The 26,022-nt window shown below is 41.6% G+C and overlaps 1 protein-coding gene and 1 long non-coding RNA gene across 2 annotated transcripts; both read right to left on the bottom strand.

Moving 5' to 3' along the window:
* Positions 1–548: 548 nt before the first annotated feature.
* Positions 549–1,371, bottom strand: LOC130164114 (uncharacterized). Its single transcript, XR_008826568.1, has 3 exons — positions 1,289–1,371; positions 939–1,022; positions 549–627 (listed from the first exon to the last, which is right to left on the bottom strand). It is a non-coding gene; the product is annotated as an uncharacterized LOC130164114 (long non-coding RNA).
* Positions 1,372–7,111: 5,740 nt separating this feature from the next.
* Positions 7,112–8,753, bottom strand: LOC130164895 (C-type lectin lectoxin-Phi1-like). The gene is made up of 5 exons (XM_056369888.1): positions 8,393–8,753; positions 7,906–7,935; positions 7,586–7,674; positions 7,388–7,466; positions 7,112–7,190 (listed from the first exon to the last, which is right to left on the bottom strand). The coding sequence occupies exons 1-4, from the start codon at positions 8,751–8,753 to the stop codon at positions 7,395–7,397; spliced, it is 552 nt and encodes a 183-aa protein (XP_056225863.1). The 3' UTR covers positions 7,112–7,190; positions 7,388–7,394.
* Between the last annotated feature and the right edge of the window lie 17,269 nt (positions 8,754–26,022).

Raw genomic sequence — 26,022 nt, forward strand, 5'->3', positions numbered from 1 at the left:
ATGTACACTGAATCAAATTTTACTTTAATATTCTCAAAATGGGAAATTTTTATGCTAAATCTCAAGTTGTTCTGTTGTGCAAGCAAAACCTTAAGACTATAGAATGCAATACGAACACACAAAAGCAATATGTCACACAAGAAGACGAACTAGACCAGTGAGGTTTTATTTTGAATTTAATTCTAAAAATAGCATAAATCACATCCAACAACATTGTAACTGCACAGACTTCAACCACCAACATCGTGCGCACCTTCTGAACAGCATTACACAAACCCAACAGCACCCTTTAGTCATGTTTAATGACTTTCACTTAAAGTTCTGATGGTTGTAAAACTGACTCTTTTTCATCCATAGTTTCACACAAAAAATATAAACTTCACTCTTCTTTCATTTTGTCATAATTGGCTGCATAAGATTATTACAGCTTGGCTAAAATTTAAAATGTTAACAGCATTCAGTTACAGAAGGGAAGCTGAAAAGAAGGTAAAACTTTTAATTTCTTTCTTTCTTTCTTTTTTATAGTCTTTTGTCATCTTACTCTGCTTCCCCTGTTCATTTCCTCCAGTACACACAGTCCAGTCAGAAACGCAGGAATCCTATTTCACCTCCATCACCGGCACACACCTGACGGAGGAAAGAGAGCACACACACTTTGTAGTCTGACCCCCTCCACAGGTAAATGTGTGGAACAGCACAGACACATTTCAGGGTTTAGATCGCTCATATTACTGATGTTTATTTGATACTTGTATGTTTATCTGTCAATAAGAACAAGGCCCAACTCTTTAGCTAACAAGGTGAATTATAAGCATTTGTTTTGTTTTACGACCTTTACATATTGTATTGCTGTATGAATTTCCCATATAAAAAAACAACATATGAAAAACAAAAGAATAAATCAAATAGAGAGAAACTGAGAGAAAACATGGTCTTACTCAATTATTTTTGACTTGTCCTTCTGACATCTTCCACTTAATCTTGACATCACTGATGCCTTTGTTTTTCATGTCCGCCTCCATCTGGGAAACATGATCAGTCTTTTACTTCATATTCTTTTATAACAACCTCAATAATTAATGATAAAGCTTTTACTTTAGCTAATATAAAACTATTAGCTATAAGTAGCTTAATCATAATTACACTTTTACAGAGGACTGGTAATCCGTACTCGGGCTTTCTATGAATTAAATGTCCAGTAAAAGTTGAGTGGAGTTGACTTTGTAAATGCACATATAAAATATCTTTTTTAAAATTGAGTGAAATAGTATAAATTTCTCTCTCTCACCTGCTTCATGATTTGTTGCTGGATAACTGGGTCACTCATGTCAAAGTCGGTGCTGATCCTCACCATAAATCTCCTCTTAAAATCTGAAAACAAAAAAAAAACAGTTTCTGATGTGATTGCTTATCTGGCATTTATCTGGTATTTATTTATTATGACAATATATAATGATGTAAAGGCTGCAACAGTTAATCTATCAATTACTTTTTCATTTAACTGATTAATCAGTCTATGAAATGCCAAAGATATTGGAAAATATCTAAGATGACATTTTCGAATTCCTTTTTTATTCAACCAACAGTTCAAAATTAAAGATTTTTTATATGTTGAAAATGACTTTTAGTCAAACAACTAATAGATTATTTGTTGAAGCACTAATATGGAGTTTACATAAACCTGTGTAATACTTACAGTAGCAGAGGAACATAGATTTAGTGTTGCAGGACCTCGCGCTCCATGTGCTGCTATTAGCATAAGCACAGTTCGGACCCTCCCCTAAGTTGTCTAGTTGCCCCTGCCCCCAGTATCTGATCAAGGAGCTGCGCCCATCTGACCACTTCCAGGCGTCTCCAAACAGGCCGATCCAGGCCAGCTTTCCGGCCGGCACCATGCTCTGGACCTCCTGGTTCTCAGCCTGGTTCCTCACGCTGACCAGGTCTTTGTGGTTCTGCCTGCAGTAGTGCTGAGCCTCGGCCCACTTCATCGGTGTTTCCACAAGAATCTTCGTCTCTGCTGCGTCGTCTTCGCCTGGGACCACAGAGACACCAACACACGTTCAGGGAGAAGGATCAACTTTATAGGATTTGCTTATTCACCATACAGTTCATTTTATATGTCTTGCGCAGAGCCTATATACTCCACATAATTGCTTTGTATATTCCAATAGCTTTTTAAACTGATATCCTTTTAAATGTTCATAATGTAGTCTTTTTTTGTGTAAAAATTACAAAATTATTAACAACAATATTGGTACTTATAATAAAAGTAGGGATTGTTTTAAAATATTGACCTGTTGGTGCATTCAAGGACACTCTAATATCTGTCCACGGCTTTCCAAAGTCCATATTTTCTGATCATTTCATAATCATGTCAATTGGATTTGTCATCAATGCAATGTTTTTTGGCGATTCATGAATTTGCAGAACATGTGAATGCATATGAATAATATCTTTCTACAAGATTACCATTCAAACATAAGAAGAAGTTCAGCAATCCGCAGTCCAGGTCCTTCCATTTACCAGTGTGTTGCATGCCTGCACAGTGCTGGATGCCACTCTGGCTGTTGGGTTCCCCAGCATCCCAGTTCCTGAACTCAGTTTCACCGTCTCCATAGTAACTCACATCTGACAGAGACCAGCTCCAGGTCAGGACATCTTCATACAGCCCGATCCAAAAGTTTTCGACATCCTCATTCATGATGTCAATGACCTTGTTCATGTCCTGAGCGTTGCTGATGGTGACCAGGTCGGCGTACTTCTCTCTACAGTAGGTCTGGCCCTCAGACCATGTCTTAGGTTGATCATGAACGAGAATGAGGTCACGGCTGCATGAAGCAGAAGCGCAGTAACCTGTTGTTAGAAAAAAGAAAAATTCAGCAATAGCAATACAGATGAATGTGGGATGTAGCTATGAAGGACTAATGTGAATGCCTGTATCAAAAACTTGTGACAAAACTACCAAAAGACTAAACACATGGGTTGTGATTAGAAGGACGATTCAGGGTTATCATTCAATAAAAGTGATAAGTATGAAATGTTTGCATTTACTGTATGAAAAAAAACATCAGCATGGACTGAGGCATTACCACCACATTAAAGTACATAATGTAAATGACAGTATCATTTGCAAATGTGATGATTCTTTCATATCTAATTGGAGTAGTTTTGCAATGTTAAGATTTCATAAAACTGCATGATTTACTGTGGGGTGGGGGCCGCTGAGGGAATGTGTTTGTAGGATGCTCCCGAGTGCTGTAGACCTCCACCTCACACAGAGTCAGTGGTATTTCAGGATGCATCACAGTCACATAGCGACCCACAATCCCTCCACAATCCAGGGTCACCAGAGACAGTGAGCTGTTGGACATGACCCAACATCTGAAAGAGAGATATAGAAAAAGAGAGAAGATTAGCAAGAATAACAACAAGTTAAATGAATTCTGGACTAATTGTTAATTGTCATTGCCATTGTTCAAGGAGTAAAGCTGGTTATGTGCTACTGTACTTCAAACACAAGGTTTGGACAGTTTTAAAGTGGTGAAAAGATGATCAAACAGTGGGAAATCTTTCCAAAACCACTGGTAGTTATGGCAACTTTCTCCAATAACTGGCCAGGTTTACAATACTGTAAACTTGTAAACTCTGCACGTTAATAGATCTCGTTACATTTATTTTTTTTCAAATTTTCAGCATTTCCATGAAACAGTTGGATTTAAATGCATTTCATAAACCCATGTACAAAATGGCAGGGTTAGGCCACGAGCCACAAGAGCCACTACAGGAATTTCTCACTTCAGTATAGACATACTTTTTGTTGCATTTGACTTTCACTGTAGGTTTTCTTGAAGGGACAGTCTCCACTTTCAAGACAGTGGGCAATGCATTCACCCAGCCTTTTTACTGAAAGACCATACAGTATGTTTACCTTGTGTTGTCCACCCACACCTCAGCATCATAGCAGCAGTCCTCAAGGAAGGCAAGCTGGATCACTTTCACACTGTAGAGTGCTAGTAGATCCACTTTCACCCACTGACCGGGTTTGTCTTCAGTTATACTACAGGTGGTAATCCGATTGCCATCAATAACACTACTGGCTTTTCCAGAGGTTCTCCATCTTAAGGAAGACTGAAAAGCCACTCCTTTCACGGCCACATTTTCTAGTAAGGAGAAAACAATTAAAGAAGATTTGTTTGACAAAAAAAGAAAGCATCTGCAAACTTATCAGTCACAGGGAAAAAAAGGCAATGTCTTCTCACATTGTTGCAAATAAACAATAGAGTTTAGAAGTGTTTAAAATGCCTTCAATGTAGTATGGTGTAATGCAATGTTTATCTTGTGTTACATGTGCTCCTTGTGTATTTGTGTTGTAAACTCTTAGAAGGTTAGGCAGAGTGTAAGACTTTGAAAAGATGAAACTTTTGTTGTCACGCCTTTTGTCTTTCCAACGTGACATGCTAAATAAAGTAAAGAAACACTGTGTAAAAGATTTTAAAATTCACTGTAATGTTAAAACGTGTAAAGCTCACCAAGGACAGTACCATACACCTGTACTTCACAAAGTGTGAGAGTCTTCCCCTCCCCAGGAAGGACAACATGGATGAAGCGGGCTTCCATTATTTCACATTCGAAGTCGTATTTGTTTTTTCCCTCTGAAACAGCGATGACAGCACACCTGGCAAAAGGAGGAAGCGTGAGTGAGAAAAAACAGAGTCATAGTGGATGGAAGTAACTTCTCTTTAGTTCTGACTAATATCACCTGTGGTTGTTGGTGTCATTCTTGAGGCCGATGTAGACCTCAGCACCATCCAGCTGCTCTGGGCAGCAGCCTCCGAAGCTGTTGACTGACAGAGCAGTTATGTGGTAGATACTCCCCAGGTCCACTTGCCACCAAGGGCTGTGTTGAAGGGGAACTGAGGTGCAGGTTTCTTCAAAAGACATTGGTGCACGGTCTTGATCGATGACCAGATGTGGAGCAGCCGCTGCAGGAGTTGGTTCTTTAGAATCTGAGTTTGCAGACTGCGTCGCTGTCCCTCTCGTTGCCACATTACCTGGCAGGAGTGTCATCGGTTACAGATTCATTTGGAAAACCACAGCGCTGCTTAAGGGCAGTTCAACAAAGTTCACAAAGACCATGAGTGTCTGCAACTGTTGAAATCCATTTAACAGTTTCAGGATATTCAATCAAAAAGTTTCTAAGATATTTCAGTCTGGACCAAAGTGGTGAACCAACCAATGTGTGGCTAAAATCCATCCTTCTTTTTTAAGAAACCTGCAGATATCCTAAATAAGTTATTTCACAAAAATGAAAAAAGCAAACAACCAAAAGCACAGAACTAAATTTGTGCAGCCGAACTTTGTGTTTCTTCTTCCTTCCCCATTTATCATCTTACAACCCTTTGGACAGGCAGGACCCCGAGGACGAGAAACACTAGAAAGTAGCAAACTGTGTTTGTAGTTAAAACTGTTGCTTGTACATTGATGCATCAGTGTTAACAATCAACAATAATGTCAGATGGACTCATAAATCACTGACAGAGGACATTTTACTGCAGAGTGAGTACTTGTACTTTAACATAGAAATAATTTCTTACTTTTCTGGTGAGTAGTCCTCAAACTGAGAAGGACAAACCCTGCAAATAAAGTTAAATGTTGATATCAAACTCACACAACACTAAACAAACCACAAGTATTTATAGAAGATTTTCCCATGGATTAAAAATTAATTTCATTCTCAAAATGTTTGACAAACTTGAATATATTGATTAAAAATAAGAGTTCTCAGTTATTTTGTGTTTTATTTAGACTGATTATTATCCACAAAAAACTTATCCTACTTATTTAAACACATATATATCATTATATGACTTACCCCAAAAAAGCATACATTTGCAGTGCCACTCCATGATCTACATAAAGTTTTAAGGAATTAAATTTCACATTAAGTGTTAATACAAAGCAAGTTTTAGAACGTCTTAATCAAAAATGAACTTAAACGCAAATGAAATCCTGTGTTCCTGTTCCTTCCATTGATGTGCTTTTAAATTGATCCATGCAAATAAATGCAAACCGCTTTCACATTATAATATGTACAAGCTGTCTCAGGTGATCCTGAAAGTTGTCCTTCAGTGAATTTGGCAACACTTGTGATCAGATCAAGGGTGTTCATGATACACACCACAGAGAAGCCCTTCAAAATAAAATGGCAGTATTGACTGTAGGGGGCAGGTTCATGTCTTGAGGCACAGATTGAATGAAGAGGAGAAATTAGCTACATGTATCTCTCAGGTAAACCCAAAACAGTCAGGATCCAGACTATTTCATGTGCACTATTCTCCCACAATGCAATGCACAAAGCAACGGAGGAGGTGTTCACAGCCGGAAAGCATTAAAACAGAACTCTGAATGCTCAACATGAATTTGAGTAAATTTTATAAATATGAAAAATGTGATTTAAGTCTGTGGAAAACATATAAGCTATTTCTTTATTCAAACATTTTCAGTATATCTTACGATATGTCCTCAGTCCACCCTGAAGGCTTTCTCTATAACAACCATTCAAATCGAGGGATCTTAGACTTTTGTTTTAGGAAGACAGTGGGATTTTTTTAAGCTGGTGTCCTTCATGCTGATGTTTCTGCTCAAAGGCTCCAATTTGATTTTCCTCATTTGATTACCCAAATTTACACATTACTTGACATTAATGTCAAGAACATGTGCAAATAAATGGGCAGGCACTTTGACACGAGCAAACCAACACACACACACACACACACACACACACAGACAAGGTCACGACGTTGCACGTGTTCAGCTTTTTATCCGTATTTCGGCTGAAGTAAGACTGTTTTGAACAAACTGAGTGTACGATCAGACATCAGAGTAGCAAAAACTGAGACGCATTTTCATTTCAATGCTGCAAAAATAAATTCATGACTAGGAAGGAATAAAATTATCCATTGTTTTACATTGATTATTGTTATTAATTTATTGTCAACAAATATGATTTACTGTGTCCTTCTGTCACCATAAAACTTGCTCATTTATGAAGACATGATTACAAAAGGTTCATTTCTGTCAGGACACTGCTTCACACACTCACTCAAAACCACTAAACTGCTTCAGCAAGGAGGATGAAGAGTAAAAGTCTCAGTCGAGGTTCCACTGTATTCCCTCTTCACATGCATCTTCTGTTGGAGGAAGACAGAGTCAGGTGAATCGGGATGAAATATGCATTTTGAAAACCTTGAAAAATGAGAAATACACAATGCTATTATTCATCCATCTAGTCAGTTATATATGTCAGTATTTTATATTAATTTAAAATAAAATCAATCACAAAGACCAACAACATTGGCTGTTTTGTTTTTCTTGTTAGAGTCCTTACCTGTCTTTCATGGCTGTGGCTCTGCCATTAAACTCCTCCAGAGCAGCTTGACATTACTAAAGTTCAGCGCTGCCTCCAGCTAAAAACACACAGAAAAACAATGGAAGACGAAAGTTGTTTGTTGTGGTGCACTGAGTTAAATGGAAGAAGAAAAAAAAAGAAGGTATTTCACAGCAGCCAGCCTGATGCGTACTGTACCTGCTGTAAGACTTTATGTCTGATGGTTGGATCTGTGAGGTCGGCGTTAGTCAGCAACTTCATCTTCACTAAAGTCTTTCTCTGCACGGCTGGAAATTGTATTTTGTTGAAATTGGATTTTATTTTTTGGTTGGTAAATAATTACAGAAACAATTTGGGATTGAAAAAAGAAAGAAAATGTTTGTTTCCTACAGATCAAAAAGGTGTTGGCTGAAGATGCAGTATATTGCACCTGCTCTTTTTAAATAACGATACTTATTTCATGTTAGATAGATAATATAAATTCAGGTTACAGTAGAAGGTCATATACTGTAGTGTACCTTGTGGAGTTGGGGTCACTTTAGTTATTCCTGTTAGAAATAGGACAAGAAAGTGAAAGAGAGATGGAGGGAAGTGAAGTTAGGAAATTGTGGAAAGAATCAATATGCTTTTATTATCTTAAAATAATAAGGAAAATAAAAATAAATAGATAACATCAAGCAAAGGTGATTAAAAAGGTTTAAACACACAATGAAAAAAAATCAAAACCTAAATATTAAATAAATATAAAGGCTTTCTGATAAAATATTGTTTTAAAAAGGACTTTGAAAGAAGATACAGATGTAGCCCGTCTTCTCACAATGGGCAGATTACAAAGGCTCTTTGACACCAACTGAGACCTGGGTACAAGCAGAGCCCGGCCTCAAGTAAAGGGAGGCACAGGCATCGACCAGCAGGGGGAGCTGCAGATGGCACCAAGCTTCTCTCTGGCCGTTTGGTGTTTGCCATGAACCTGCAGATGAGCATGTCTGCAGTATGCGCCCTTACTTTGACAGAGAAAGTTGAACTTGGTGGCACATCTCCAGTCGTCCCATCTCCCTCTTTGCATATGAACACAAGCCTGAGTGCTGTTTTGGTTATCAGGCTGAGACTCCCACCAATGTCTGAAAGAGGAGCCGCTGCCGTCCGACCACTTCCAGGAGTCCCTCTGCAGGCCGATCCAGGCCTCCTGCACAGCCGGGTTTCCCTGCAGTCGACTCCTCACCTCCTCGTTCTCAGCCGGGCTCCTCACACTGACCAGGTCTGTGTAGTGCTGCCTGCAGTAGCTCTGAGCCTCAAACCAAGTCTTCTCCTCCGTCACCAGCACATACTGATCGTCTGCACTGTCTACATGGAGAAAAAAACACATTTAATCTTAACTTTAATTTTAAAATACATTTATTTTCATGGTTAATTTTTTTGTGCTAAAGATTGTGTATTAAAAAAAACACATTTGGCACTTCGTTGGTGTTCTCTGTACCTTTCCTGAAAGGCTTTTAATGTGAAAAATCTGCAGCTTAACAGCGATTTAAAAAGTGGAACAAATTGGAAGTAATTTATGAATAAGAAGATAATATGGATTCAAAAGAGAATATCAGAGCACCAGATTGGCGAGTATGACAAGGCTTAGTGCTGCGGAAATATGAATTTTATTTCCCCTCAATGTCAAAACAGCTTTTATTACACTGTAAAATATAACAAATTCATTTTACAAAAAAAAATCTAGGGAGTAAATAGTTAGTTATGTTGACTTCATATCCACTTTATAAGTTTACCTAAAATTTTGTTGTGTTTACTTCATTTTATCAAGTTGCTCCTACTCAAAAATGGCAGCTAAAGTGAACTTGCTCTTTTTAAGTGTAGCGACCAGCCTGTATTTGTTTGGCTATTATTTGAGATTGATATTTGAAAATTAAGAGTCCCTCCTTTGAGGTGTGTGAAGGAATTTTCTCTTATCCACCTAATGAATGACTGACTCAGGGTGAAAGGTCAGTGTGAGGCCCTAGCTGTCTGTGCCACAGGTAATGTATTAAATGTTACAGGCCTTGAGACGCTCAGGCGGCTCCTCCAGACGCAGCTGTGGTTAGCTGCTGATACTGCTGGTTCCAGGGCTGATAACAGAAGGACCTTGGATGCTCAGTAACAAGTGGCTGGGTGTTCTAAGAACCAGCACTTGGGCGTATATTGTCTTGTAACCTTGTTTATGGTTAATGAACCAATAGTGTATTAACACATCCCTCTTCTTCTAGATATTTGACCAATTATGGAGTGAGGCTTTCTATAGTAATCTCTCTAAGTGTATGAAGACTATCCCCAGGGGTTCCTGCTTCAGATTTGAGGTGACATCATGCACAGAAGACTGTATTGATGAATCCTCCTTTCTCTTTGATCAAGCATCAATAAACATCCTCAGCATAAGACATCCGGGACTCCAGCGCTCTTTCTTCAACACCGATGATAAGAATTTCCCTAACAAGGTGCTGACAATTCACATAGCCACTAGAGATCCTCATCAGGTAAGTAGGAATATTTTCTTTTTAACCGTTTTAACAAACAAACAAATGTTATATTCATAATCTCACATCTCACCTCTGTAACAAATGAGAGGCACTTTGACGAGGGTGCAGCTGTTGTCCCTCCAGAGGCCGTCCTCCATCATGGAGACGCAGTGCTCCACCGCCCCGGCGTTGTCCGGCTGATCTTCCTGCCACTTCCTGTAATCCGTACCTACACCTGTGTAGAAGCGCTCACCCACCAGAGACCATTTCCAGCTGTTGACGTCATCGTACAGACCGATCCAGAAGGCTCTGTCCCAGTCCTTGGCCATGTTGTTGATTCTGCTGATGTCCTTCTCATCAGATATGGTGGCCAGGTCGCCGTACTTCGCTCTGCAGTGGTGCTGCGCTTCATTCCAGCTCATCTTCAACTTGGTGAAAAGGATGTACTCATGGATGTAGTAGATGGAGCCTGTCAGGCGAATAATAAGTCAACAGCCCAAATACAGTTTAAAATCTTGTTCAATTAGCTGGTAATGCAGATAAAACGCTGTTTGATTCGAAAAGCCTACACTACACAACCTTAAAACAATCATGTAACTAAAACATTAATGATTAGAGTGAGCTAATTGATTTTCATATTGTATGGAAATAATTACGAGACGTCTGGAAAGGAAGAAAAATACATTTGAATTTCTAAAACAATTATTGCAAAATGATTCTCTGTGACAGCAGTAGTAGTACTGTGTGGCCCCACACCTCCAGCTGCCGTATTATCAATTATATTTTAAATATGACAATATTTGACCAAGTTAAATTTCAAGTTATTAGACAGACACATTTTCTCACCCATCTGTTGTGTGACGTCCAGAATGTTTAAAAAAATCCCTGTGAATTAGAAGAAAAATCCAACATCAAACTAAAAATGTACACATATCAGGATATAAATGTTTGTATTTCTATATATTTTATATATATCTATATGAATAAATGATTAAAATTTTGCAGTTGATAAGAAAAAAGTACAAACCAAAGAATATGAACTTTCTTAAACTTCCCTCCATGACCTGCGGTAAAAAAGACGATTATTAATAATCTGCAAATAATAAATGCGAGAACACAGAATGGTGCCGTTCTTCTGTCAATGTGCTCTTACCTTCTTCTACTCTTTGTGTTGTCACTTAGAGGAAGATTTACTTGAGCATCTTCTTGCCCGTCGCAGAGTTTGGATACTAAATGGTGCATGACCACAAGTAAGTGGTTGTGTGTTTTTGTTAGTGCGCCTCCATCTTTGTGAGTTTTAGACATACAGACAGGAGATGCTGGTGCAAAGCGAGGACATTTTGGTGTGTGTGTGTGTGTGTGTGTGTGTGTGTGTGTGTGTGTGTGTGTGTGTAGGAGATGATCCTCCATATATTTTGGTTTGCAGTAGACCACTGCAATGTGTACATGACAGTCTGGACAGGACATTTGGTTATTGTCGGTTAATGTTTGTCTGAGCATGGGGAGACGAGTCAAAACTACAACTTTGTTTTGAAAAGACCAGGTGTGCGGCTTGTTTTCTCTTATGTACAGCTTCCTCCCCTTTCAGTTTATCAGTGAGATGAAAAGGAATTAACTACAATGTTATTTTCACCACAATGAAAAAGAAAAAGAATGCAGATTTAAGGATAAGGTTGGTGATATTCTATCATTTTGTTATAAATAAAAACACATCACTGTAGCACAGGGTGACATGTTCATTCACGATGAATGTAGACGCTCACTACAGCACCAAATGTGTATTAAGCTGAAAATAGTCCCCAATAAACACACTACTTAGGCCTGTTTAAGTAATGTTTGCTAAGAACTACAGTCTTTTATATAAAAAACTTTATGTATATATTTGTGACCTGTTTTAGATTTATGAGTGCTAGTGAAGTCATAAAATATTGTGAAACAGAACAACAAAAAGTGAGAATAAACATTTTATGTTAAACAAGCTTCCCTGGGAGTAGTTTTACAACATAAACAGTCTTTGAAATGATAAACCTCAAGGTTATCATGTAAACAGTATTAAATAGGAGCCCCCTTAAGCTTTCTATAGTAACTATGATATATTGATAAACTCAGGATTGTATCAGTTTGAAACCAATTCATTTAACTAATTTCAACAAGCAGAAAGTGATATACTATATAATCAAGACATTACTATAATCCTTACTACATTTTTTTTGATTGTAATCAATAAATCCAATAATCCCATGATTTACTTTGGTAAATGCCTCTGCCGTGTTAGAGTTGAACTTGATGGGCAAAATCTGGGTTCTGAACTTCCATCTCCAGTGGAGCTTCTTCTGCTGTTTCCCTGCAGGTTACCCAGCACAGATACGCATCTGTTACCAGACGTAGGTTTGTTAAACACAGGAAAATGTCATACAGCCGTACAGAAACAAGTACCTTATTAAGGATCATACACTCCATCACAAAACTAGGACAGTAAGTTGCACCAAAGGATAACAAGGCTAAACAAAGAACCTGGTTAAAGGGTTTTGTTGTAGATCTTGAGGAGCAACGGGCTTTCAATGTAAACAAAATCAGAGCAATGGCCATAGCACCCAAACTCACAGCAGCTTCAGTAACATCAAAGAAAAGAATGCAGATGAGATCTATCGTGAGGAGGACAGGCACAGACAAATATGGCAGCACAATTTTAGTGCTTTCGCATGACTGATTGGTCAGGATGAATTCCAGCGCCACCAAGAGGTGCAGAAGCACTCCACATCGCCTGGACGCAAGCCACACGATCAACAGTTTGTGACAGTGTTTCAAGTGGCAGATGGACCCAACCAGCTGCAGCACCGCCGCAGGTGTGGACAACATCTGGAGGAGGTCAGTGAAGATCAGAGATACTTTGAACACGGTGAGGTGTCGGGCGCCGAGTCTTTTGCAGCACAGAGCAAACATGACGAGAATTAATCCAACGCCACCCAAGCAAACACCACCGAGGAGAACGCCGAGAGCTGCATCGTTCCTGTTGAAGGCCCTGTCGCCTGCGAGGACACCTGCGTCCCGCTGCTGAGTGATGCTGAGGAGGCGGCTGGTCTCCATGCCGGCACCCTGAAGAACTATAGATTCATTCATTCTTTATTTCTCTGAAAAAAGGAAAAACAAGTTTCAATTAACAAAACTTTTTTTCCTTTTTTTTTTTTTTTAAATTGCAACAACACACATACAACCAAATAAAGACATGAAAAAAATTGAATTTTAAGAATAAGATGATCTTAAGTCCATTTCGTTCTTACATTTAACAGATTTATCCCAAAGGCCTCATAACGGAAGACTTCACTCTTAGATATGACCGTGTTGTGAATGAGACTCTTGGTGGTGATAGGTACCATTTACAACTTTTACTCAAGGCCTTCCATTAACCCTTACCCTAATGGCCATAAACATATGAATTTAATCATTACGTGTGACAGTTATTTTGGTGATAACTGACTACTTTGTATATAAAATGTCATAGCGGTGGAAAATATTGAGAATATACCAATCATTATTCCCTGAAGCCCAAATTAACATATTCTAATGTCTTGTTTTGTTTGAACAAGAGTCAAACACTCATAGATGTTCAGTTTACTATGATTAGGAAACACATTTAATACTCAAATAATCAATTTCTGCTTAAGAGTGCTGGTTGATTTAATGGGTGCCTGGGGAAATAATGACACAAGAAATGTACAATGGGAGTCAACAGCAAATTTTTGCCCGAGGGCTCCCTAAGATATTAATGTGGTCATTGGAAAATGAATCTACTTGAGGAGGATATTATATTAGTAGTTAATGCTCATGGTCATACAGTTCTGAATGGAAAAAGAGATCGTCTTACCTGTGTAGTTTAAATCCTGCGAAATGGGAAGTGTGTGAAGCTCTATTGTTTTCTGTTTCTGAACTTCTGAAATTTATACCTGCACCATGCACTTATCTCTGCCATCCTACCGCCCACACCTGCCTTTCCTTTCATCACTTACTGGACAGGAGTGGCAGAGCGGCCTCTGCTTTGGGTGTGAAGTTTGCGTTTATGTCTCTTTACTGCCTGGCAAAAGCCATAATGCAGATTATTGTGCAACTCTAGCGCCATCATGAACGTTGCTTCTTTGCAAACATATACTACGACCTCTCTTATCATAAAAAGCTCAACATTTCATTTGTAGGGGGAGAAATGTTATTTTTTCTACATTCTTCAAATGTTTAATCACATCACATATTTTATAGAATGTGCAATGAATTCTTACTTACACACAACTATGTCACTTCATAACACACCCAACTGCACCCAACTGTGCAATTTCATCAGTTTCTATTATTGCTGTGGTCAGAAAGAGAATTTGAACAATTAAGTGTGTTTTCATTCATCTCTACGGCAGCCCAGACAGGTCAAGACAACGCGAAAGCCTCAACAGGAATACAAAAGCCACAACACAAATGCAAAAGCCTCAACATGAATGAAAAAGCCCACAGCACAAATACAAAAGCCTCAACGAGTGCAAAAGCCACAAGACAAATACAAAAGCCACAACACAAATACAAAAGCCTCAACACAAATGCAAAAGCCTCAACACGAATAAAAAAGCCCCGACACAAATACAAAAGCCTCAACATGAGTGCAAAAGCCATAAGACAAATACAAAAGCCACAAGACAAATACAGAAGCCGGAGTACAAATGCAAAAGGAATTTCTACAGCTCCATATGTAGAAATCCAAAACTTAACAGGCTTACTCTGTCTAGTTACGGTTATTAAGGTAATGATTGGACACTTGCTGTTCAGATCAGGTAACCAAAATGAAAACAAAAACAAAACAAAGCTTAAATTGAATGAAGATGATATTTATATTTACAGTGACAGAATTTGTCCAAAAAACAAGAACAACAAAAGGTGGTTATTTGTTTTCAACAAATTATCAATCCAAAATCATGACAGTCCACAGAGTTGATGCATAATTCAAATATTGCACTTTATGTAATTTTATTTGCAGAAATGTCAGTTCATGTTTTCAGAGCTGCTGCTGCTCTTATTGTTCTTCTACTCCAGTAGGAAACCTCAGTATAAAGAAACACTGCAGTCCATCCATAATGAGATGAATGTTTGTGCCAAACAGAACATTCAAGAACAATACGAGATAGTCATTATTTGGTTCCCCAGAGTAGACAGACCTGAAAAACAGGCACTGAAGAACAAAAGGGGGGACATAGACAACTAAGAATGTGACCATGGCGACAATCACAATCCATCTCTTCCAAGCAGCAGCAGCGGGGGATGTGGTTGACGCTGTACATTTTGCAATGATGGCCAAAGCCAAACCAAAGATGATAACAGCCATAGCGAATGCTGCCACCTGACTGGCGAGTACATAAAAAGCAACAACCACTGTAATCAACACAAGTATCCCTGTGAGAAACCAGCGGAGTTTGGCTCCACATTGTGGGTGGCTCAGGAAAAGGAGGCACAACAGGGCGTTTAAGAGATGTAAAACCAGTCCTATGAATCTCAACAGGAACCACGTGATGAGGACGTAGACAGAGGTGTACGCAAGGTAGTCGCTATACACAGCGACCTGAACCACCAATATTGTTGTTGCAATCGCATTCAGAAAATCGACAAAGAGCAAAGTGATAAGGGCGCTGTGGATGTTTTGAACACCCCTGAGTTTGTCATGCCGGCCAGAGCAGAAGTAGATGAAGCTTTCTTTAAAATCTTTGAGTTGGCCACGCTGGGCCCAGAAGGCAAGGAAGAAGCTAGTGAGCCCCAGACACAAGTAGCCAAAGAGAAATCCTGGGTTTCCTTCAACACCAGCTGTCACATTGTGGCTGTAAAACAAGCTGCTATGTAGATAGGTATTGTTGTCCATGATCTGGTGATGTGAGTAGTTTTGTCAACCTGTTGGACGAGAGAGAACAGTCCTGATTCAATTTTGTCACTCAAAGAACAGAATTTATATCAACCAACCAAATACATTTAGTTAGTACTAGCAACAAAAGCACTTTGCTTAAGGATCAAAGTAAACACATCATCTGTTGCACTTCAACTCACTGGAGACTTTTTCAGTATCAAACCAAGAACATAATATTTTCCTTAGCTTTAACCAAATGCTTTGAGTGCCTAAACATAACGTCTATCATGTTGCAGTTATACGAGAAAATATTGTGGGAAAAACGGTGGTCAACATTTTATACTATGCAACTAGCATAACAACATTTTCTCATTGTGTTGATAAAAAACATAACCTGGGCACCATTAGGTTTCCTTCAAAATTTTTTTTTCTGCTGCAAATTAGTTGTAGCAAGACGTTTTAAACGTAGACGTAGAAAAACAGCCGTTCGACAAATACATCTTTGGATTACACACTGATATCTACACTTAAAATCATGTGCATTACAACAAATCTGCACTAAAAGGTATGTGAAATCATAATTCTATAAATAGCTTTTAGATGTTTTAGATTGAACAATTGACAGTCGACCCATTTTTACTAATTGCACACAAAATAATCACATAATGCATAAAAACAACTTCCAATAAACTTAACAGCTGACAAGAAAGCAAAGGTAGTAAATGTAATTTTACATCATCCAGGGCTATGCTATCTGTTAATGCTCAGACACATTGGTCTTTAAACATTAACTTGAAAGAAGTGAACACCAAATGACGTCTACTAGTTACTGCTTGTCAATGGTATCATGACCTACATGTCTAAATGAACATGAATTCAGTAAAATACAGAAGATTAATTCTTACCTGGTGAATGTGTAGACTTTTTGTTACCTGGGGAAAGCACAGACAAAAAAAACTGCAGGATACTAACTAACTAACTTGAGGCTGCACATTTATGGTTGTACAATAACTCGTAAAACTCCAGCATATGATGCCAACTTCCTGGTATACTCAGTAAACAGTAATATCTCGTCAATGACCTGAATTGTGCTTATTCTACTTTTGATAGCAGACGTACTGAAGATGCACATTAGAAAGAGTTTATGTATAAATAGTTGGTTAAATTAACAAAAAGGTGATTCAGCTGAGTTCAAATGTTGAAAATTAACTTTATAATCAAATAAAGCTAAATCCATCTTTATCACCACATGAGGGAAACTTTTCTTTTTTTTTTTTTATTAGCAACCAGAGTTCAAACAATTAAATCAATTAAAGTGGTGACAGTGGAAATACAGTCACCCTATGACGCTAGATTATTCAATTCATCCTAATTATCATTTTGGAACTGTCATGGATCATACATGTGAACCACTTCATACTTGTTTTATTGAAGATTGCAACAGTCTGGTGACACATTATGAGAGCAACACTTTATCTAGCTGGTGTTAAACCTGTCCGTGATAGTGTCAATAAAGTATGACTAATTCCAGTTTTTGAACAGACTTTGACACCTTCTTTTTTTTTTTTTTTTTACATTGCTATACTGTACATCATGAGTTATGAGTTATATGTATGAGTTATACATCACACAAAGATATTGCAAGCCAAGAAAAATAGAGACCCAAAATAAATGTGTCTGACTAAAAGATAGAAAGCAGCAAAAGTAAAATAGCAAATAAATTACACGAATTAATAAATTTTTACATGGTCAAAACAAAGACGGACAAAAACAAGAAAGATCAACAGCCTTTCCAGGACTGTGTCTTTTATTAAGAATTCAATAAATCAGCCACTCTCTTTTTCATCTCTTCACTGGTCCTTCATTTATCCCTCTTTCTTAGTCGGTTGGTTTGTGATTAGTTCAGTGGTCTCCTCAAGCCCACCTTGATGTTCGTAGGAAGTCCCATTTCTATCAGTAGATTGCGAAACTGACAAGGCACAAGGATTTTAATTTAGCAATTTCAGTTTCGTCCAGGAGGTATTTCATAACTGATCCTAACCTCTGAAATGACTGACACAAAAACTTAGTAGTGATTAAAGTAGGGATTATATTTAAACTGATATTTTGTGTCTCACCTTTACTAACACCAGCTTTTTGATGTCATCATCACTCAGTTGTATCTTGGAGGTAAATGCCACTCCCAGGTAAATCACATGTTCTGCAACACGCATACATCATCTTTAATTCATGCTTTTGGAGCGAACAATGGGTTAATGTTTGGCACATTTGCAAAGAACTGGAGCAACAAAAAATTTATGGAACAATAACTTTCAATAGAAGAAAAAGATTGGTTTGGAGTTTTGCCTGAAAAATACAGATGTAATATTCACAAGGTGTAAAGTTACCTCTACCAATAGAAATAAAAAATAAAAGCAGTCTCACTCACTGGAAATGCACCTTGTTTTGCCTCTGGGGATGAAGGCAACTCAGAGCAAATAATGTGTGTACCGAGATGTCCGCTTATTGGTTCTCTCAGCGGTAGTTGTTTTATTTGTGTTAACAGTGGTGGTGGAATGATGTGATTGGTATGGAGTTTGGTGTGCAGAATGGCGACATTAACAAATTATGATTTTTAGACAAATGATGGATGTTTCCAACTCAAATAACTGGATGAGTCAGCACTTCCAAGTATGACAACTTAGGACTGTGAGTGGTTGAGAGTCGGTTCTTCCTAAACCCAACTGTCTGGTGTCCCCCAGAGGTCATTACTTGAGCCCTTTCCTTTTTACGCCAACATAATTTCATGTACTGTAATATTTGATCATTAATCAATTTCCATTGCTATATGAATGATGTCTAGCCTCATATGCTTCCATAACCCACCTACATGAAACACATTTTAGCAGTTTTTTACAATATTGGCAGAGTGTAGTGAATAACAAAAAAGTGTTTCTCACCAGGTGTGGATGTTTGATGTTGTTCTGAAGTTGAAAGCCGCTCAGACGAGGTTATCATTGTGCTTATTGAGTCTCTTTCAGTGGTGGGATTGGTCATGGTAGATGTAGTGGTGAGGGTGGTGGTAGATGTAGTAGTGGGGGTGGTGGCAGATGTTGTGGTGGGGGTGGTGGTAGATGTAGTAGTAGGGGTGGTGGTGGATGTAGTAGTGGGGGTTGTGGTGGATGTAGTTCTGGGGGTGGTGGTAGATGTAGTTCTGAGGGTGGTGGTGGATTTAGTTCTGAGGGTGGTGGTGGATGTAGTTCTGGGGGTGGTGGTAGATGTAGTGGTGGGGGTGGTGGTAGATGTTGTGGTGGGGGTGGTGGTAGATGTAGTGGTGGGGGTGGTGGTAGATGTTGTGGTGGGGGTGGTGGTAGATGTTGTGGTGGGGGTGGTGGTGGATGTTGTGGTGGGGGTGGTGGTAGATGTAGTGTGGGGGTGGTGGTGGTGGTAGATGTTGTGGTGGGGGTGGTGGTGGATGTAGTAGTGGGGGTGGTGGCAGATGTTGTGGTGGGGGTGGTGGTGGATGTAGTTCCGGGGGTGGTGGTAGATGTAGTGGTGGGGGTGGTGGTAGATGTAGTAGTGGGGGTGGTGGCAGATGTTGTGGTGGGGGTGGTGGCAGATGTAGTGGTGGGGGTGGTGGTGGATGTAGTAGTGGGGGTGGTGGTGGATGTAGTGGTGGGGGTGGTGGCGGATGTAGTAGTGGGGGTGGTTGTAGATGTAGTGGTGGGGGTGGTGGTAGATGTACTGGTGGGGGTGGTGGTGGATGTAGTTCCGGGGGTGGTGGTAGATGTAGTGGTGGGGGTGGTGGCGGATGTAGTAGTAGGGGTGGTGGCGGATGTAGTAGTGGGGGTGGTGGTGGATGTAGTGGTGGGGGTGGTGGTAGATGTACTGGTGGGGGTGGTGGTGGATGTAGTTCCGGGGGTGGTGGTGGATGTAGTAGTAGGGGTGGTGGTGGTGGATGTAGTAGTGGGGGTGGTGGTAGATGTAGTTCCGGGGGTGGTGGCGGATGTAGTTCCGGGGGTGGTGGTAGATGTAGTAGTGGGGGTGGTGGCAGATGTTGTGGTGGGGGTGGTGGTAGATGTAGTAGTAGGGGTGGTGGTGGATGTAGTAGTGGGGGTTGTGGTGGATGTAGTTCTGGGGGTGGTGGTAGATGTAGTTCTGAGGGTGGTGGTGGATTTAGTTCTGAGGGTGGTGGTGGATGTAGTTCTGGGGGTGGTGGTAGATGTGGTGGTGGGGGTGGTGGTAGATGTTGTGGTGGGGGTGGTGGTAGATGTAGTGGTGGGGGTGGTGGTAGATGTTGTGGTGGGGGTGGTGGTAGATGTTGTGGTGGGGGTGGTGGTGGATGTTGTGGTGGGGGTGGTGGTAGATGTAGTGGGGGGGTGGTGGTGGTGGTAGATGTTGTGGTGGGGGTGGTGGTGGATGTAGTAGTGGGGGTGGTGGCAGATGTTGTGGTGGGGGTGGTGGTGGATGTAGTCCCGGGGGTGGTGGTAGATGTAGTGGTGGGGGTGGTGGTAGATGTAGTAGTGGGGGTGGTGGCAGATGTTGTGGTGGGGGTGGTGGCAGATGTAGTGGTGGGGGTGGTGGTGGATGTAGTAGTGGGGGTGGTGGTGGATGTAGTTGTGGTGGGGGGTGGTGGCGGATGTAGTAGTGGGGGTGGTTGTAGATGTAGTGGTGGGGGTGGTGGTAGATGTAGTGGGGGGGTGGTGGTGGATGTAGTTCGGGGGTGGTGGTAGATGTAGTGGGGGTGGTGGCGGATGTAGTAGTAGGGGTGGTGGCGGATGTAGTAGTGGGGGTGGTGGTGGATGTAGTGGTGGGGGTGGTGGTAGATGTACTGGTGGGGGTGGTGGTGGATGTAGTTCGGGGGTGGTGGTGGATGTAGTAGTAGGGGTGGTGGTGGATGTAGTAGTGGGGGTGGTGGTAGATGTAGTTCCGGGGGTGGTGGCGGATGTAGTTCCGGGGGTGGTGGTGGATGTAGTGGTGGGGGTGGTGGTAGATGTAGTGGTGGGGGTGGTGGTGGTAGATGTAGTGGGGGGGTGGTGGTGGATGTAGTAGTGGGGGTTGTGGTGGATGTAGTTCTGGGGGTGGTGGTAGATGTAGTTCTGAGGGTGGTGGTGGATGTAGTTCTGAGGGTGGTGGTGGATGTAGTTCTGGGGGTGGTGGTAGATGTAGTGGTGGGGGTGGTGGTAGATGTTGTGGTGGGGGTGGTGGTAGATGTTGTGGTGGGGGTGGTGGTAGATGTAGTGGTGGGGGTGGTGGTAGATGTTGTGGTGGGGGTGGTGGTAGATGTACTGGTGGGGGTGGTGGTGGATGTAGTTCGGGGGTGGTGGTGGATGTAGTGGTGGGGGTGGTGGCGGATGTAGTAGTGGGGGTGGTGGTGGATGTAGTGGTGGGGGTGGTGGTAGATGTACTGGTGGGGGTGGTGGTAGATGTAGTGGTGGGGGTGGTGGTGGATGTAGTTCGGGGGTGGTGGTGTGGATGTAGTGGTGTGGGGTGGTGGCGGATGTAGTAGTGGGGGTGGTGGTGGATGTAGTGGTGGGGGTGGTGGTGGATGTAGTGGTGGGGGTGGTGGTGGATGTAGTTCCGGGGGTGGTGGTAGATGTAGTGTGGGGGTGGTGGTGGTGGATGTAGTTCCGGGGGTGGTGGTGGATGTAGTGGTGGGGGTGGTGGTGGATGTAGTAGTAGGGGTGGTGGCGGATGTAGTAGTGGGGGTGGTGGTGGATGTAGTGGTGGGGGTGGTGGTAGATGTACTGGTGGGGGTGGTGGTGGATGTAGTTCCGGGGGTGGTGGTGGATGTAGTTCCGGGGGTGGTGGTGGTGGATGTAGTAGTGGGGGGGTGGTGGATGTAGTTCCGGGGGTGGTGGTGGATGTAGTAGTGGGGGTGGTGGTAGATGTAGTGGTGGGGGTGGTGGTAGATGTTGTGGTGGGGGTGGTGGTAGATGTGGTGGTGGGGGTGGTGGTAGATGTTGTGGTGGGGGTGGTGGTAGATGTTGTGGTGGGGGTGGTAGATGTAGTGGTGGGGGTGGTGGTAGATGTAGTGGTGGGGGTGGTGGTAGATGTTGTGGTGGGGGTGGTGGTAGATGTAGTGGTGGGGGTGGTGGTGGATGTAGTGGTGGGGGTGGTGGTGGATGTAGTAGTGGGGGTTGTGGTAGATGTAGTTCTGGGGGTGGTGGTAGATGTAGTTTTGGGGGTGGTGGTAGATGTAGTGGTGGGGGTGGTGGTAGATGTAGTGGTGGGGGTGGTGGTGGATGTAGTTGTGGTGGGGGTGGTGGTGGATGTAGTGGTGGGGGTGGTGGTAGATGTTGTGGTGGGGGTGGTGGTAGATGTTGTGGTGGGGGTGGTGGTAGATGTAGTTCTGGGGGTGGTGGTGGATGTAGTTCTGAGGGTGGTGGTGGATGTAGTTCTGGGGGTGGTGGTAGATGTAGTTGTGGTGGGGGTGGGTGGTAGATGTAGTTCTGGGGGTGGTGGTGGATGTAGTTCTGGGGGGGTGGTGGATGTAGTAGTGGGGGTGGTGGTGGATGTAGTTCCGGGGGTGGTGGTAGATGTAGTAGTGGGGGTGGTGGTAGATGTAGTGGTGGGGGTGGTGGTAGATGTAGTGGTGGTAGATGTAGTTGTGGGGGTGGTGGTGGATGTAGTTGTGGGGGTGGTGGTGGATGTAGTGGTGGGGGTGGTGGTGGATGTTGTGGTGGGGGTGGTGGTGGTAGATGTTGTGGTGGGGGTGGTGGTAGATGTAGTGGTGGGGGTGGTGGTAGATGTAGTGGTGGGGGGGTGGTGGTAGATGTAGTGTGGGGGTGGTGGTAGATGTAGTTCTGGGGGTGGTGGTGGATGTAGTTCTGGGGGTGGTGGTAGATGTAGTTCTGAGGGTGGTGGTGGATGTAGTTCCGGGGGTGGTGGTAGATGTAGTTCTGGGGGTTTCATCTACTGTGGAGACATAATATAAAATAAGAAAAAAGGAAAGCAGACCTTACTGTGAACAGTTTTCTTTGGAACTACTTCATAAAGAAAAAATCTCCCATCGAAAACTGTTGGCAGTTTGTTTACCCACAGTAACATGAGCCTGAATTCAAGATCTGGGACCAATGGATCCTCTCCACTCCTCTTATTTTGACAAACCCACTCACCCTCTTTTTCTCCATAGCAGATAAATGCGAGCACCGTGTCGCACTGTTCATCTGACCACAGGCCCGCGTTGCCCAGATCAGTCGCAGTGCAGCTCTGCCTCCCTTCGACGTTATCCGGCTGTCCGTCCTTCCAGTTGCGGTAGGCGGAGTAACTTCGATCCGACCATTCCCGAGTCCTGCACAAAGAGACGTATGTTGCAGAATATTCTGAATTATCTTTTACAATGTTTTAACACAACAAAACGTCTGAGGTTATAAGATATCTTTTAATGCTGGACATTTTTTTTTTGGGTACAGACATGGCCCTAGTTTAAGTGACATTGAAAAGAAATTGAGATAAAAGCCGGGGACACGTGAATTGATTTTCAAGTATTTTGCAAACTCTATCCATGAAGGACGACCAAGATTCTGAACAAGACTAAGGACCAGTTTATTCTATAAGAATGATTTCATGAGACATGTTCTACGCCCACATCGGAAATCAAAAGTGTTTATGGTTCTTTTTAGCAACCAACCTATATGAGAAGCATTTTGCACTAAGCACAACGCTGGATTAAGAGTCACATTAATGGTTCTGTGGGTCTGTACTTCTGCATAGCTCTGGTTTGAGCTAAATGCTAACATCAGCATGGTAACATTTTCACAAATGCTAATGATAACACGCAAATGTTTCCCAGGAATCGTGTTTACCACATTCACCATTTTAAGTGTTAGCATGCTAACATTTGCTAATTAGCACTTATCTAAGACCAATGGGAATGTTAGTTTTGCAGGTATTTGGTAGGTAATTAAATTTGGTAAATCTGAAACTGATTGTGGTGGTTAGAATTTCATGGCAATCCATCAAGTAGTTGTCAAATAATTTCACTCAAAACCACAAGTTTCAGCCTCATGGTGGCACAAGAGGAAAAGTGAGGATCACTAAAGCCAGTTGGGTTCATCCTCTGGGGCCAACGAACGTCTGTAACAAATTTCAAGGCAATCATCCAGTGATTGTAGAGATATTTCAGTGTTTCATGTTTCTAACGTGGTTAAAAAGCAAGTAAGTGGACCTTGAGCTCTCAGTTTTTAATTCTGTTTTTCCTAAATCTGCTCATGTTGGCTTTCACAACTTAAAATAAGAGGGAAAATAAGATGCTTGTACCATCCGTCCATCAAACTGACATATTTCATTCCTTCCACACCTGTAGAGGCCGATCCAGACGCTCCTTTTTTTAGCCAAGAGCTGTATTTCCTGGTTCTCTGTCTTGTCTCTAATACTGGCGAGGTCTGTGAAGCGCGTCCTGCAGTAATTCTGAGCGTCAGGCCAGCTCATCTCCTGCTCAACAAAAATGAAACGCTCACTGGTTCTGTTGGTTCCTGTGAAGAAAAGAAAGAGGGGTCAGAGAAAGACCCTCTTACCATCCATCAGTGTGTGTCGAAGCAGGAAGATGCTAATGTATTTGAAGACGTTTCCCTGTAATTACACAATGCTTTTTTATCATTCATGTTTCTATCTATGAATCGATTTGAACTGAGACCATCATAGCAGATGAAAGGGTTTTGCAGGAAGCATCTGGAGTCCTCCCACACCCCTCCACTCAACATCTTCACACACATCTGGTCGCCGAGGAAGTTGTCGGGCTGACCATAGTCCCAGTTCCTGTAGTCGCCCTCTACGCCTCTGTAGTAGCTGTCTGAAAATGACCACCTCCAGCTGGTGAGATTATCATGCAGCCCGATCCATGCCTGCAGTTTGACGCCGTCGGTGGAGTCCTGAGCTGTGTTCACCAGCCGGTTCATGTCCTCTGTGTTAAAGACAGTGGCCAAGTCAGTGTACCGCTCCCTGCAGTACATCTGGGCCTTCAGCCAGGGCAGAGCCAGGCTGATGAAGTGGTACTGAGGAGGAAGAAAAACGGAGTGGGCGAGAGGACACAGACCTGTGGATGGAGGACAGTGGTAGTCACTCACCGTTTTATGCCATTTATACCATAAAGGTATAAGTTATATTTACCTGTGAGCAACAGGAGAAAAGACTGTCTCCACTTCATGTCCAGTCAGCTTTCTTCACACTTTCTTTTTTTTACTGCAACAAACAAAAAATGTACTTTTACCAAACACTAAATTGGCACTAAGGGAACAAGCTAACATTTCTAAATCTCACAAGGTGCACAAAGCTCCAGGCAGCGGTGGAACACAGGATCCATTTACTTAAGTACTGTAATTAAGCAGTTACAAGGTACTTGTATGTTAATTGCGAATGTTACTTCACAGGACATGTTGTACTTCTTTTCTGCACTACAATTATTGGGCAGATAGTTTGCAGAACAAAATCTGACCCAAAAACATCAACAGAGACATTAAAACACTACTTGAACATTTATACATCAGTAATAATAATCTAATAAGCATTGTGAGTGCTTACTTTAAGTTAGTACGTTATTGTAAAGTGGTAGTTTGTTTAAATGCCTGAAAATCACAAGTTTTTCCGACAGGTTTCACATTAAATAATTTAATATTACACCTTTGATTAAATACAAAAACTTCCACAAAAAACTGCCTCGTCTAAAAACAGAGGGAGAAATATGCTCGTCTCAAAAAACTTGCATCATTGAATTCAGTCATTTAAATTAAGCTGCTAGGAATAAGTCAAATTAAAACATGTTTTTAATAAGTTTAATTACATTTAAACAAAATACAACATAATAATGGGGCTCACTTACCTGTGGCTGCTTCTTCGTAGAGTTAAACTCGTCTCTGGGTTGTTGTTTTTCTACATTGATGGTTGCAAACAACAGTAGTCACTAAACTGTCTGGTGCACAAGGAGGATACAACAAGGAGAATGTTCTCACCAGACAAGTTTCTGTCTTCTCCACTTCTCAGCAGTGACATAATTTCTAGAGCAGAACAGGTTTTGGTTGCAAGGCACAGGTGGGGAGGTTGAAAGGTCGCATAGCACAGGTCGCTTATAATTAACATTGAACTTCTTTTAATTTTCCATTACTTCGCATTTCTATCCATTTTATTTTTGCATGGATGTTTTCTACTAGTTTAGTTTGAGAAGTCGCAGACGGACAAATACAACTATACAAGCCTACAGTTTCCTGGCACAGCCTTTTCACTTCTTTTACTGGGTTTTATGTCACTGCATGTTGGAAAACATATCTAATCAATTCTGAGACTAACGAACCGAC

The sequence above is a fragment of the Seriola aureovittata genome, chromosome 23 (assembly GCF_021018895.1).
Source record: "Seriola aureovittata isolate HTS-2021-v1 ecotype China chromosome 23, ASM2101889v1, whole genome shotgun sequence".
NCBI lineage: Eukaryota > Metazoa > Chordata > Actinopteri > Carangiformes > Carangidae > Seriola > Seriola aureovittata.